The 15,419-nt window shown below is 34.5% G+C and overlaps 1 protein-coding gene across 1 annotated transcript in view; it reads left to right on the top strand.

Annotated features, from left to right (window-relative positions):
• Window positions 1-15,419, top strand: part of LOC150086025 (proline dehydrogenase 1, mitochondrial-like) — a 116,989-nt gene that overhangs the window by 45,212 nt on the left and 56,358 nt on the right. Inside the window, exons 4-5 of the mRNA XM_090373654.1 lie at window positions 4,371-4,514; window positions 8,468-8,532. Of these exons, the coding sequence (XP_090229780.1) occupies window positions 4,371-4,514; window positions 8,468-8,532 (209 nt within the window). The remainder of the gene's footprint in view (window positions 1-4,370; window positions 4,515-8,467; window positions 8,533-15,419) is intronic.

Here is a 15,419-nt window from a genome sequence, read left to right as displayed (position 1 = left end):
TATAACAGGTAGCCAGGAAGATAAAGAAGCATATAAATTAGCAAATAAGGAGGTAAAAAGGGCTGTGGCAATAGCAATGGCGACGGCAGTGGACGAGGCCTATGGGGAACTGGAAAGGAAAGATGGAGGTAGGCAATTGATGAGAATAGCCAAAGCGAGAGACAAGGCATCAAAGGACTTCTCATCAATAAAACAGATAAAATATGAGAGGGAAGTGGTTATACAGTACCAGGAGAAGGTTAAGAAAAGGTGGAAAGACTATTTTAAGAAGTTATTAAATGAGGAAAACCCAAGAGCATTATGCGAGGATAGAGAGATGAATGAAAGAGCAGTGGAAGGCATAAGCAGGAAAGAAGTGGAAAGTGCACTCAGAAAAATGAAGATCAGATACCAGTAGAGGTATGGAGAAGTGTGGGCAAAGAAGGGATCGATATCCTATGGAACTTTATGGAAAAACTGTGACAGCAGGAGAGGATACCCGATGAGTGGAGGGAAAGTATACTTGTGCCAATCTATAAAGGAAAGGGTGATGTGCAGGAATGTGGGAACTACATGGGAATATAGTTAATGTCTCATTCAATGAAGATCTGGGAAAGAATTGTGGAAGGAAGGATAAGGCAGGAGAGGAACAGTTTGGTTTCATGCCGGGAAGAGGAACAACAGATGCGGTCTTTGCTTTAAGGCAGGTGATGAAAAGCTACAGGGAGATGCAAGTAGAGTTGCACATGGTATTCATAGACCTGGAAAAAGCATATGATAAAGTGCCCAGACAAGAGGTATGGAGATACATGAGAGAGAAGGGTGCATCAGAAAAGTAAGGCTTGTGAAGGAAATGTACGAGGGAGTGGTGACTCAGGTTAAGAGTAGTGTAGGTATGACTGAGGGGTTCTCTGGAAGTTGGACTGCACCATGGATCAGTTCTCCGCCCATATCTGTTTGATCTGGTAACGGATGTGTTGGTGAGAGATGTGAAGAGTAGATGATATCGTACTGTGTGAACCATCCCAAGGAAAGGTAGAGCAGAAATTGGAGGAAAGCGTTGGAAGAGAGAGGCATGAGGATAAGTAGAACAAAAACAGAATATATGGTATTGAATGGAGAAGATGAGAGTTCTATAAAACTGCAGGAGGAAAAGCTACTATCAGTTTCGAAATTTAAGTATCTGGGATCGAATGTTGAGAGGGACTGAGGATTGAGTGCAGAGTGCAATGTGGATGGTTGAACTGGAGAAAGATGAGTGAAGTGCTGTGTGATAAGAAAGTAAATTGTAGAATGAAGGGAAGAGTGTATAAAACTGTGGTTAGACCTGCACTGATGTACGGTGCTGAGACATGGGCGATTACAAGGGCCCAGGAGAAGAAGATGGAAGTGGCGGAGATGAGGATGCTAAGATGGATGTGTGGTGTGACAAGGAAGGACAGGATAAGAAATGACTACATCAGAGGTACAGTTAAGGTGGGATCTCTGAGTAAAAAATTGCAGGAATCTAGGTTGAGGTGGCTTGGACATGTGGAACAAAGAAGTGAGGAGGAGTATGTGGGGAAGAGGTGTGAAAATTTGGGGGTGATAGGGAAGAGGAAGAGGGAGAGACCTAAGCTGAGATGGAAGGACAAGGTGGCAGAGAGAGAGGATGGAGGAGAGGGGAAGCCCAGGATAGGGAGGAATAGAATTAAGGACGGAAATGTTGACTCCATATAAACGTGGGAAGAAGGCGAACATAAAGAAGAAGATACCAATGTTGACCTTTTACTAATGTTATTGCATTACTCTTATTAAATGTATTTCTTGTTTTTTAATGAAAATTTTGAAAATTTAAAAATGTTGCATTTTTTACATTTGTTATTTTTTGCAAAACAACTTTTATTAATTCTCCTGAAAAGATAAAAATGTTATAAACATAAAACAAGAAACTGTTATTTTCTTTCATTTTCAAGGTTATGAAACATCATACAAATTTTCAAAAAAAAAAAAAAAAACTTAAATATTCAAGATTAATAAAGATTAAGGACTGTAAAGCCTCATGATATGAAAATATTCAGACTGCAATATGTGTGCATATACATCATTGCTGAACTTGAAAGAAACTGAAATCATTGCTGAACTTGAAAGAAACTGAAATCATTGCTGAACTTTAAACAAACTGTGTTCTCAGCTATTACACCTTGGATACCTACCCACCCATCAAGGAGAGGCCAAGTAGACTTGAATTGGTGCCATCTGGGTGGTGGTACTCAGCTGAGATTAAGAACAGCAGACTTCTCTAATGGAGAAGCGATACTTATTCATAATATGAGATGTTGTATGATGCCTTATTCACAAACTTTAGTATGTTACAATAATGCATGCAAGTGGTATTGACTAATAGATACTATTAGTCAATTACTACTTTCAAGTTTATAAAATTGTAAAGGGTGCAAAATTTCAAAATTTCGGGCAGCATCCAGGAGCTCCTGCATGGGAATTGTAACAAAAACTTGCACGCAGCACCTGGCATTCTTTCCATATATAATTCCAAGTAAACAATAGTTGTTCATTTCCAAAATTGCCCAAGCCAAATTGTTGTTTTTAGGAAGCTACAAGAGACATATTCACCGTCTAGATCAGGGGTCGCCAACCTTTTCATGGTCGCGGGCTACTTTTGATATTAATTAAACAGTCGTGAGCACCAAAGAATAATGCATTTATTAAAGGTTTTACATCGAAAGTTATAAACTAGAAAATTAATACGTACATTACATAATCTGTCACAAATAATGTTATTTTATGATTTTACTTTTTTAAATAATAAAATAAAATTTAATTAATATTAATGTGAAACTTGTGTTATTGCATTTCTTCAGTTATCAAACTAATGTTCGATACTATACTGTACTGTACTAATGGTAACTCTTAAATTCGATACCCTACACTGCTTTCTCCAATGATGCATATGAAGATTTAAACTGCCAAATTGAGATATTTACGTCACAAAATTTTGTGACGTAAATATCTCAGTTTGGATTACAGGTTTCTCTTCAGGATCGGGAAGGTTAGGTTAGAAAACCCAAGGAAATCGAAATAAAGAAAACAGAAAAAGACTAAAACAATTGGAAAAGCCCCAAAGAAAGCATTTTACAACCTCTTTGCGTATTACACTTGGAAGGCCATTGCTGCAAGACATAACATCCTGTCCTAGAGTACTCCAGGTTAGTGGTGACTCGACAATCCAACACAGTCCATAGATCTATGGGGCAATTGCTTTGATTTTTCATGCAGGCATGAGAAAACCTTTCAGTGGCACCTTGGTGCCCGCGGGCATACTGTTGGTGATCCCTGGTCTAGATGGTTTCTGAGGATTCACTGATGTCATCTGTTATTGCATTTCTGTTGCATATGGGGTTTAGTATTGTGTTGTGCTGTTTGATTAGCCTCTTTAACAGCTAGTCAGCAGAGATTCACTTGAAAACTCACCAGCTAGCACCCATCTCATGCCATGGTAAGGCAGGCCATCTACTTTTTGCTGAAGCTTTGTACTAGGGCTGCACTCCAGGACCTTGAGGTTTGAGAAGGTATGCCATTGAAAAGCATTAAGACCTGCTAGGCAGGTCTTAATGCTAATAATGTATATTATTATTATTATTAGCCATATGGTACAAGGAAGCTTGAGACTTATGCTGCACCAGCCAAAAAAAAATTGAGGAGAGAGAGAGAGAGAGAGAGAGAGAGAGAGAGAGAGAGAGAGAAGAATGATGATATCCAGCCTGGGACTCTGGGTGTGCCAAGCCCATACTCACCAGATGTGAGCCCCATATCATAATGTATTCTCTAGGTCTTGTTGCAGTAGCATATCCTGATTCTTCTTAATTAACCACTCTGCTGGTATTTGTATCATCAGCGAACTTAGACATTAAACTTGTTATAATTTGATCAATATTTAGACATTTGGACTCAGATTTATTCTCCAAGGCAAGGGTGGCAAACAAGTGACACGTAAAAAGCAGGAAAATATATATACGTATGATCACTCATAAATAGTTTTATTATAAAAAAAGTTTTTTTAAATATGGTCTGTATTAAATAAGCAATTGTGGTGCAGTATTATATAGCAACAAAGTTCTTATTAGAAACTTTCAACTATTGTTACCTTTTTTTTTATATAAAAATAATAAAGACAAATTGTAGTCAGTTTGCCCATGCATTTTTGGTATGCAGGCTGGACAAGGTTTGCAAATCACCTGTTCTCATAGAATAACTTAACAGAGATTATCACCTATCTATTTTGCTTTGTAAGCATTCTGTGTATACAGTAAATGTTATTGTGAATTAATAGTAATCTGTAATAAAGAAAATTCATAATGGCAGCAACATCTTGATTTTCATATTTCATTTAGGAGAATACAAACAATATAAGCAGTATACAGAATTTGCAGACAGAAGGAAATATTATGCAAAAGCAAGAACATACTTTTATCTTAGTGAAGCACAATGCGAGAGGAATATGGAAACATTTTTGAAATGTATTGATGCTGTAGCTGGTGAGTATCTCAGCTTTTTTTTTTTTTTTTTTTTTGTTTTTTTTTAATTTGTTCTATTCATTGTCATCCATCCTAATATTTAAAGCTTAAAATTAATCTAACCAATGATTTACCTTTGTGTAGAGTAGAATAACTTTTATTCTGTTAGAAATTAAGCAAATCAGTTATCAAAACAAAATAAGTTAAATGACTTATCATAGAAGCAAAAACATCTTTTTTTGCACTCTTTCCCTGAGATAATATCAGTGGAACTTAAATTTTATAATATGAAATCTAAAGATTAATTGTAATATGTGGCCTTTTTATGAAGCAGTTATAATTCTATTATCCTCGTAAATGGGATTTAGGTGATATGTTTTCTAATAACATCTGTATTGATAACAAAAATATAGGTAAAAAAACTTAAAAAAAAATAATAAAATAAACTGAAAAAGCATATTTTTAATGAACTGATGACCATAATGCAAGGATACTTAGAACATACTCTACAATAATGCAAGGATACGTAGAACAAATTGTCATATAAGCATGGTACTCGTGGTATTACAGTTGGCACAGAAAAATGCCCATATACTTAAGAGAGCAAGCATTTCTGAATAAACCATTTTATACAAGAACAATGGCAATGCATGTGATGGATTACAGGATAATCAACAAATCAGATCTCAAATACACCAATTAAGTGCTACAGCATGAAATTTTTAAACAACAGATTTGAATTTCTGTTGTTTAAAATTAAAATTTTAAACAACAGAAAAACAACAGTACTGAAGTATTATTGGCACAAGAAGATCAATGAAGATGTTTCCAAAATTGAACAGGCAGCACATGTTAGAAAGTTATACTTGAATATTATTATTATTATTATTTCTCCCTGATTGGGGGTTCCACCTCGTGACGGGTATTGCTATCAAGTACACAGGGTGGTTATTGTTATGTCTGATGTTACTGTTGGTCGAGGAACTCTCTGACAACCTATAAGTGTTCAGGATTGCGACTTTTTGGGGTTCCTTGTAGGTTCGCTGGGAGATATATTGCTGCTAGGCTGTTATGTAGGGTCTTTGGCACCATACCTGTGGTTGACACGATGATCGGGATGGTCGTTACTTGTTGCATATGCAACATCTCTTTGATCTCTTGTCTTAAGTTCGTGTACTTCCTGATTTTTTCTCCATGGGTTTTCTGCAGGTTACCAGTGTTGGGTACCGTTTTGTCAATCAGATAGGTACCCTTTTCCTTCTTGCCCACAAGGGTTATGGTCCGTTATTATGGTGCAGTCCCAGTGCAGCTTGTGGGTTGGGGTCTCTAGTACTGCCTGGGGTTCGTACTTGTAGTACGGTACACTTTCTTCGAACAACTGGTATTTCTTTGATAGCTTCTGATGTATTATCCTGGCTACCTGGTCATGTCTATGAGTGTACTCAGTCTGGGTGATCACCTTGCATCCCGCGGTGATGTGTTGGATCGTTCCTAAGGCCAGGTGGCATCGTCGACATGTGTCATCTAACACTCTGGGCTCCTTGGCAATGTATTTTCTATAGTTCCTGTTGTTGATTACCTGGTCTTGGATGGTGAGCATGAATCCTTCAGTCTCTGGGAAGAGTGTCCCACTCGTGAGCCATGCATTGGAAGCAGTTTTATCTATGTGATCCTGATGGAGACCATTGTTAGTGTCTGCTAACAATTTAGCACAATTTAGCCTTCTACTCAATTGAAGGCATGACTTCTGTCATTTTGCTTACTAACAGGAACACACCTGATTCACAGACCTGTAAAATGATGTAACTTATTGCTGTTCTCTTGTTAATTGTGCAGGAACTACTGCTAACTTGAACTGTTAAATGAAATTCAACTAATATTTCAATTTTAATTGATGATATAAATGTGTCAGTATTTTGTGCACTCCCCTGTAGTTTACTACTGTGATGTTTTGAACTTTTTATTTAATAGTAAAGTTCAAAACATCTATTATTTGTGAAACTGCATTATTCTGATATAACTTTTCACTGTGATAAACTTGATAAATTCCCCTCCCTTTTCTTGGCTAATTCTCTTCATTAGCTGTAAAGTCCACATTTTGAATATGAATCTTTTGTGATAGATCATTCTGTATATTTCAGAACAAGGCCACCTTAAATTCTGGTCACTATGTGTAATAAAATAAACTAAAAAAAATAATAATAATATAAAATATAAACTACTGATATAGTGGTCATGAACTTAAAGAAATTCTTGTGAATCTCATAGCAAGTGTGCTTAAAATGCCATTATTCTATGATGGTTACAGACTTTTTCATTTATAACTGAACCGCTGTTTTTGCACTGTACTGACCTGATTTTAATTTTAGTACTTTTTTTTATTTATTTAGTTATTTTTTATGTATTCTGTATACTTGTTTCTGAAAATGAAGATTTTTTTTTTTTTTTTTTGGTTTGGGTTATAACTTAGAGTGAAATTAGTTGAAACATGTTACTTTACTTTAGTATTTCTGTGAAAATAACAAAGCTGTTACTGTGCTTTTAGCAGATAATACAAAAGCAAGTCCACTGTGTTTTCTATTTTTGCTAGTACAGACATATAGAAGATTGAACATAACATGTGTCATGATAGTCATAATTGTGGTAACAAAGTAAGTTAGCAAAAGTTCCATCCACCAGATGTACCATTTTAGATTATCGAAACAATCTAAAAATTTCAGAAAGTGGATCAAATCAGTACTGCACACAGTACTAACACTGATGTTAGTTCTCATTGAAGTTAACTTGGCAATTAAATATTCAGACACTTTGCAGAGTACAGGAAACACTCTTCTAAAAGAATTGCTAGTATTTGCATACAGGATGAGACAATGTAAATTGATTTTTAAATTATGTAATAATAAAAGGTGAGTTAATGTTCTTTTGTATCTGTGGTATTAATTATGTATTCTTTCATGGTGTAGCTGTTTGGGTAAGCGTACTTTTATATTTTATTCCTTAACAGTATAAGATAAATTTATTTAATTGTCAATCAGTGTAACTTAATATTGTTGTTATATCTAAAATTCAGCATCTTGCCTAGTAAGTGCCAGGTGTAACTAAAAGTGAAATAGCTACATTCTTTTGTGGATGGCTTGAATAATATATAGGGTTTTTTAACTAACAACCTGCAAGGCCTGTTGTAGGGATTATCCATAAAAAGTTTTTTGTAAATCTCTTTCTTTGCACCAACAGATTATTTCATTTCTTAATGACAATTTCTGAAACAAAAACTTGTTTGATATACAAGTAAGCCAATTGGAAATAATACTTTAAACTCAAATATAATTGAACTATGGAATTATGGCTGTATTTTAGATAGTGTAGTTTGTTTCCACATATTTTAAGCCCTAAAACAATTTTAATATTCTGCTTGTCTTTTTTGTTGAAATATGAATATAATTACACTAAAGTTAAGTTTCTTGTGAGTTATTTTAATAGGTGTAATTTGCTAGATTAGATTAATAAATATAGTTGCATTTCTTGTGAACCTTTTTTCTTCCCTCCCATGTGTGTATTTTGTAGATGGGTCAGTGCATTTCCTAAAACTACACTTCAGATTGTATTCGTTTAAGATGTATTGAAGATATTGCAATGCGTTATGTTCTTTTTTTCTTTTAAAAGTTCTTAGTTCTTTTTTGTTTAAAAAAAAAATAGTGATCATCCGTTTATAACTTGCTTCCAGTTGGAATAACAAAATAAATTTATATCCTTGAAACCTCTCTAGTGCCAGTATGATGATGAGGCAACAAAAAAAAATTGTATTTAGTATTAGTTCTGTCACACACAGAAGTATTCTCTAACTTTAACTCTTCTATTTCAACTATTCTGAAACATTCTATTTCAAGCCCTTTGAAATAAAATGAGATTTGACATTTAGTTCACAGTGATAACTCTTAGTTAACAAGCGGTTTCTTTCCTCCCCTTTATTAAAGGAGCTACTAAATCAACAGGGTTTGCTGCTATTAAAATGACTGCATTAGGAAGACCACAGCTACTTGTAGGTATAACTAGTTTATATTCTTTTATATACTTGTAATGAGCAATTTTGCATTGAATTAATTTGCATTTCTTTTTTATGCTGGCTACTAACATTTAAATGTGTTCTTTGTTGAAAACATTTTTAATCAGCTCATTTTATATAATCCAAAATGCCATGGCTGTTATGTCTTCAGAAATTTAAAAGATATTTAACCTGTCAGGGAAGTATTTCAATGAAACATCCAATATTGAATGTTTCATGAGATTTATATTAATTTTTGATGAATATCTTGCTTTTCTGTTACTAACAAAAGGATCAAAGTCTCATTTATCGAATATGACTTGTTGGCAAAGTCATATCTCCCTATCCCTTGAGGTAAATTTCACAGCACTAAAATATCAAGAATTGCTAATTTCACTTTCTCTGCCAAGGAGAAGGATAAAAATTATACTTGTGCTTGTTTTGTGACTTTTTTCCTGGTATTGCTTATGGCTCATTTTCAAAGCTTTAATTTATTTTACTAAGCAATTTTAATCTTCCAATATTGAACTAATGGGAATAAATGAAAAATCAACTACAATAAACCGATATTGTTACTCATCTGTTTTTAACACCACAATGGGACCAAAATTCTCTGCTCCATAATCATTTGTCAAACTGCTATTATTTACACTCTTTATTATTATTTTTTTTTTCCCTAATTTTGTCAGTAATAAATAGCACTATATTAATGTTTCGTAGATGTGTTTTCAATGTAATGAATGTGATACAGTTACAGTTCACTCAGCCATAAGTATGAATAGTAGTATAATACAGGGAGACCTTGCTTAGAGTCACCTCTCTTAATGTACAGTATTTTAAGACATTAAAAAGAACTGAATGATAATATTAACTTATCTATTCTTGTTCTTAATACTGATCTCCTTGTTATCATCACTGTGTTTGTAAGCTGAGTTTCAACAAAAACAAAATTTATTATCCCGGGTTTGAGTTGCATGCAAACAGGATTTAGAACATTAAACACTTTTTCATGGCATGAATAAGTTACAGTATAAGAACAGAAACTTCAGTGGTGCTTATTGTACAACATATACTCCTTGATCACTAAATTATGACCACCCCTATGAAAACTGAATGCCACCCATTGACCATGTGAGGTACACGAATGCGCAGTTAGTTGACCTACGTAGCATAGATAAGATGTCAGTGGTTCAGTAGGTAGTAAAATTCTGAGTGTGATGAGTAAAAGTAAGGATTTATCAGACTTTGATAAAGGACAGATTGTGGGTGTTCTGAGCTGGTGCCTCGATTTCCCAAATGGCTGAACTGGTGGGGTATTCAAGAGCTGCTGTAGTTAGTTTACTGGTACTGGCATCAAAATGGTCAAACAATGACCTAACGGCAAAACTGGAAAGGTCAGTGTAAGGTTGATGTTAAAGGTGAGCACTGGGTACAACGACTGGTACAGGCACAGCACTGTTGTAGAGTTGACTACCCAATACAATATGGGTCAACCCAGAACAATATCTGACATGACCATGCGTTGCGCGTATGGGCTGTGCCAGCAGATGACCCCTACAGCATCCTCTCCTAACCAAGGTTCATCGGCGTAAAAGACTCGCCTGAAGCAAAGAGCATGCAAGTTGGACGTTAGAAGACCAGAAGAATTATTAGTGTGCTGGTCAGATGAGTCACATTATTTACTCCACACCATGGATGGTCATGTATGGATTTGGCGTCAACAACATGAGGCTCTTGATCCTTCATGCATGGTATCAAAAATGCAGGCTCTTAGAGGAGGGTGTATGGTGTGGGGCATGTTTCACTGGCAGGAAACCCCTGGTGCATGTAGAACAAGGTATCAGTGGTCTCCGCTATCGTCAACTGCTTGCTGACTGTGTACACCCCGCTATGTTACACCTTTTCCCTAATTGCGATGGTGTCTTCAAAGATGATGCGCCGAGCCATCGGGCACTTGTGCAGGAAAGGTTTGAGGAACACAGTTCCGACTTCCAGCATATCGATTGGCCTCCGAACTCTGCCGATATCAATCCCATAGAGCACTTGTGGGACACTATGGAAAGTCATATCAGGTGTCTGGATACACCAATCACCTCCATACTTGCATTTCTGACCGCATTACACACAACTTGGTTGGCCATACCTCCCGAACACTTCCAATATCTTGTTGAATCAATGCCACATCGGATAGCTGCTGTACTGAGGGCAAAAGGAGGACCTACAAAGTATTAAGTAGGTGGTCATAATTCAGTGATCACTCAGTGTATTTTAAAATTAGTTATGTTACCGGTCATAAAAAAGAATAAAGGCACTTCACTACTTTTATTATCTGTCTCTCTAAAGGTAAAGTAATCCATAATAAAATTGCTGTGAATACCATATTCTTTTCTGTTGCTAAACTTATTGATCTTTTCTGCTCTATATTAACCCTAATAAATCAGCATGTTTCTTTTTCAAAAAGGAATGAATGCTCCTTGTTTGATGCTATGATTGGCAATTAAGTGTCTTGTGGCATTGCAGCTCATAAGTCACATCAGTCTAGATTAATCAAAAATATGTGGATTCTGAGGCACAACTTTCCTCTCTGTACCTTAACATACAGTTGGAAATCTGGTATTCTTTTGATTCCACCCCACCTTCAAGGGAGCTAGTTTTACTTTAGTATAAAATTAGGCTAACCTCAAATGAGGTTATCAGTTTACCACTTTAAGGTTCTTGATGTCCAAGAATTCTCTGGTGATTGTGATCAGGACTATATGTGGGGGAAGAGTGGGTGTGGTGCACTTGTCCCCCCCATGATGGGGACAAATGAGTGGGGAAAAATCCTGTGTTGAAAATTGCAAAATGTGGGGAAATGAATTTGGCTTTTTATGCAAAGATAAGAACTTTGGGTTTATGGCCCTCTCTCAGAGTATTTTAGGCTTTCCTTTGAGCAGAAGGGCCTCCTTTGGTTGGAAAACCCACACACAGTGGGATTTTGTAGTAAGATATATATGGACATAGAAATGGAAAGAAAATCCCACAGAAAATAAAAGTTGATCACTTCAAACATATCTATTTCCAGTATTTTATTTAATTTACTGTAAATGTAATGTAATTTTTTTAATTGAAAACCTAAAATAATACTTGTATACAAAAATGCACCCATGATAATTTGCATAAAAATAGTGATTTTTGTATAATATGTCAATACTTATAATTTAAAAAAATATTAAAAATGTTTATTTTTAAAATTGAATTTTTTTTTTTTTTACTGCTCTTCACAGTGTCCTTTTTAATTTATTTTCCAAATGCATCAAACTTTGTGGTTAACCCTTTACCAGGCACAAAATATTTCTGATAAACCAATGTGATCAGTAAAGGTTAAAGAAGTGGACCAATTATTAGTAGGAATTGTCAAAAAAGCATGGTTCTTTAAGGTAAAATAAATAAATTTTACCCACAGTTTTGAACATTCCTTCTAGTAATTTTCTCCTCCTGAGAATCAGTCCTTGGGATCACTTAACGCCCACTCTGGTACAGAGTTAAGGGAAGCAGGTCTTGTCAAATTATATAAAAGCAATTACTAATTCATTTATTACTTAAATATGTCTGTAGCATTCATTTTCATGTATAGGTTTAAATGCATTTCCAGAAGATTGAGGGAGGGGCCCCTTGATAATTATCAATGATCCCAGAGCTGTGCTTCATGGGGATTCTAAGAAATCCTGAGTTCGGCAGATCCATTGATCCAGCATTGGATTTAAACACGTATAGAATACAGGCTTTCTTGTAGGCAGGGGTATAACTGATTTTTGTATCTCCCACAAAAATCTAAATGGAGGCCCTCAGAAGGATTTTATACTTTTTTGGAATTAGGATCCAAAAGAGACCCTGCTGTTCAAAGGAAGCCCCCCAATACATTTTCAGTAAATGTGTTTTTTGTTTTTTTGTTTTTTTTTTTTTAACATTATGGTGAATTTTTTTTAAATTAAATTTAAATTAAATTGTAAAATTAAATATTTAAACAAAGACAAAATAAGAATTTGTGTAATATTAATCTCTTTAGTTGAGGCCCTTGGAAATAAAGGGCCTCACTAAACTGCCCACTTGCAAATAAAACTCGAAGCAGATTGACAGAATTTTAATGAGAGCTGTTTCTTTTGGCAGAACACTGAATAAAGAAAAATTAAAGCGGACTTCAGAATTTCAGCATATACTCTATAAATTTTCAAGGTATATCTTGCTCATACCAGTGTAATGCATAACTTTATTAGAAAGTGAGGCAAAAACTTAGAAAATAGTATGTAAAGATAAGTGTATGAACCGTCATTGTGCCTTTTATAATGGAAAAATTTATATCACTGCAAGTCTGTTATTTATCATCATATACCCTATATATCAGCCAGCAGGATAGCCTGAGTTGCTGTGAATGGAACTTGAGATTGCTGAATCATCACTCTGGTTGTTGTGAACATCGTGGATGCATAGAACTGAACTGTCTTACATGAAAGTTCAGTTATAGTTGTGGGAACAATATCCAACCAATAAAGTAAACTTATTTTTGTTTTAATTTGCTATAATGATCATACATGAATGGTACATAGAGCTTTAGCTGTTAATGACTGAGAACTTCATTTTCCTAAAAAAGCATCATTAAATATGTAATATTTTTATTGAAACCTAAAAATACAAAATTTTGCAATCAATTAAAAAAAGATGAAATATTTGTATTACTCCAAGCAGAATTAAAAAAAAAAAAAAAAAAACCCTATAAACTTTTTTTTTACAACTGGGGTGCCACCATTGCATGATTAATACTAGGACAAGAGAATGAATATCAGCCAAGTAGGTAGACTCGATGGCAAATGTGAAAAATCCTAATCCACCCAGGATTTTTCTTTGGATGGGGAGGGATGATTGAGGATCAGGGCCACTTCTTCGACATAGAACAAGTTATCAGTTATTTATTTTATTTTATTTTTTGTTTAAATTTTGTCTCCCCCAAGAGACAATTCCAGATGCAATTATTTTTTTTGTCTGGAAGACCCCATCCTGGATGCACCCCTGCTATAGCAACCTATTGTACTGGACATTCCTACTTATGAAATATATTGATTAGTACTACATTTGTATACAAATTACTTGGCAAGTTTAATTGATTAGTGATTAATATGTGGTAAAATAACTGAATGAGAACTGAAAACTAATAGTCTATAGTAAACTTTTGAGAGATTTAGCAAACAGCATTAGCCAATTGGGTAATAAGAAAATTTAAAGCTTATAGTTATGCTTGTGATCTACTCACATCAGTAATTGGTAGTTAATCAGTTTGAGTTAGTTTTTTAGTATCAGATAATTTCAGTGGAGAAACTACCATTCCACCAGGAACTGGGTTTGCCTGGATGGTTAATTTGATATTGATATATATGCAGGGTGATTCAGTTAAACGGCACTGTGGTCTATCTTGCTTATTTTTAGATTTAGGCTATTTGTGTGCTGGATATTTTTTGCCATATTTGAGGTGAAATGTTTTGAATTTGATGTTAAAAATTGGACTGATATTACTATTTATGCTTTATGATTTCTAAATTTTAATTTTGCTCAATCAGTTACTTTTTTTTTTTTCCCTCAATGGAAAAGTTGTTCTCCATCCTCAGTTTAGCTGAAATCATCTTCAGTATGCTTCAAACAAATGTGAACTGATTTTAGTTGAAGGGAAAAACAAACAACTGTTGTATATAATGCTCACCCTTCAGTACACACATTGAGCTAGAGAACATAGTTGGCTGTACAAGGGCAGTTTGTGTTATGCTTGCTCATTCTGCAACTGCTGTTATTTTATTTTTTGTTCAAATAAAATTGGATTATGTTCATTTTAGAAGTACATCAGTGACATTTCTAGATTAAACTGAGGACAGGGAACTCTCCCATTTTAAGGAAATTATAGTTGATTGAGCAGAATTTCAACTTAGATTCATATGGTAATTGCCAAATTTTATGTAGTTGTAACCTAAACAGCAATATTTTGTTTAGTTCAATTTTGATTTGAAATTTTATGCAAATATAACCAAAAAGGTCCAGATGACAAATAATTAAAAATAAGAGACAGACCTTTATGTCTTTTAATTGAAATACTCTATATATATGTTATTATTATTATCCAGAGTACAAGTGTAGATTACCTTAAATATTGGAGATTTGCTATTTGTAAACATCTTTGGGAAATCCCCCCCCCCTCCCAAATGTGTAATTTACTTTCTATTTGCATCTTGAATAACATTCTTATAAAAGATTTTGCAAGTGTATGGGATAAGTCATATGTGTGATGTGTGTGCATGCACAACCTGACAGGCTCTTCTTATCCCTGAACAGATGCACAAGATGAAAGTAAGTATATGTAAGTAGAATCTCCAAAATAACCAATTAACTTTGACTCTATCACTGAACACTAACTAAACAACCAGGTTCATATGGGAATTGCCAAATTTTATGTAGTTGTAATATAATTATGAAGATTACAAAGGGGATGAACACTGTTACTTTTGTAAGGTAATACTGTTCTTAAATATGAAACTAAGAGAGGAATTGCTCCATGGAAGCCATGTTAAATTAAATTTTCTTATTTCAGTTTCCATGCTTAATCAGCAGTGTTTTATATTTTGGACAATTTTGAAAGGAAGCATTATTCTTTATCGAAAGCCTATTGCAGTTTCAGATGCATGATATTCAGAAGCTCATCTCTTAACAAAATGGATATATTTATTTAGTTTTATTATCTGTCTTTTTATTTACAGTTACAAAATCTTTAGTTAGTGTTTAGGACAGTATTTTGTAAAAATAGATATAGAACCTAAATTTCAGCTACCAAGTTTAGTTTTAATTTTCTCATAAGGGAGAATAAA

Source organism: Mastigoproctus giganteus, chromosome 5, assembly GCF_048544385.1.
Source record: "Mastigoproctus giganteus isolate SK-2022 chromosome 5, ASM4854438v1, whole genome shotgun sequence".
Classification (NCBI taxonomy): Eukaryota; Metazoa; Arthropoda; class Arachnida; order Uropygi; family Thelyphonidae; genus Mastigoproctus; species Mastigoproctus giganteus.
The sequence above is the reverse complement of the archived record's forward strand: the minus strand, read 5'-3'. Positions and strand labels throughout refer to the sequence as shown.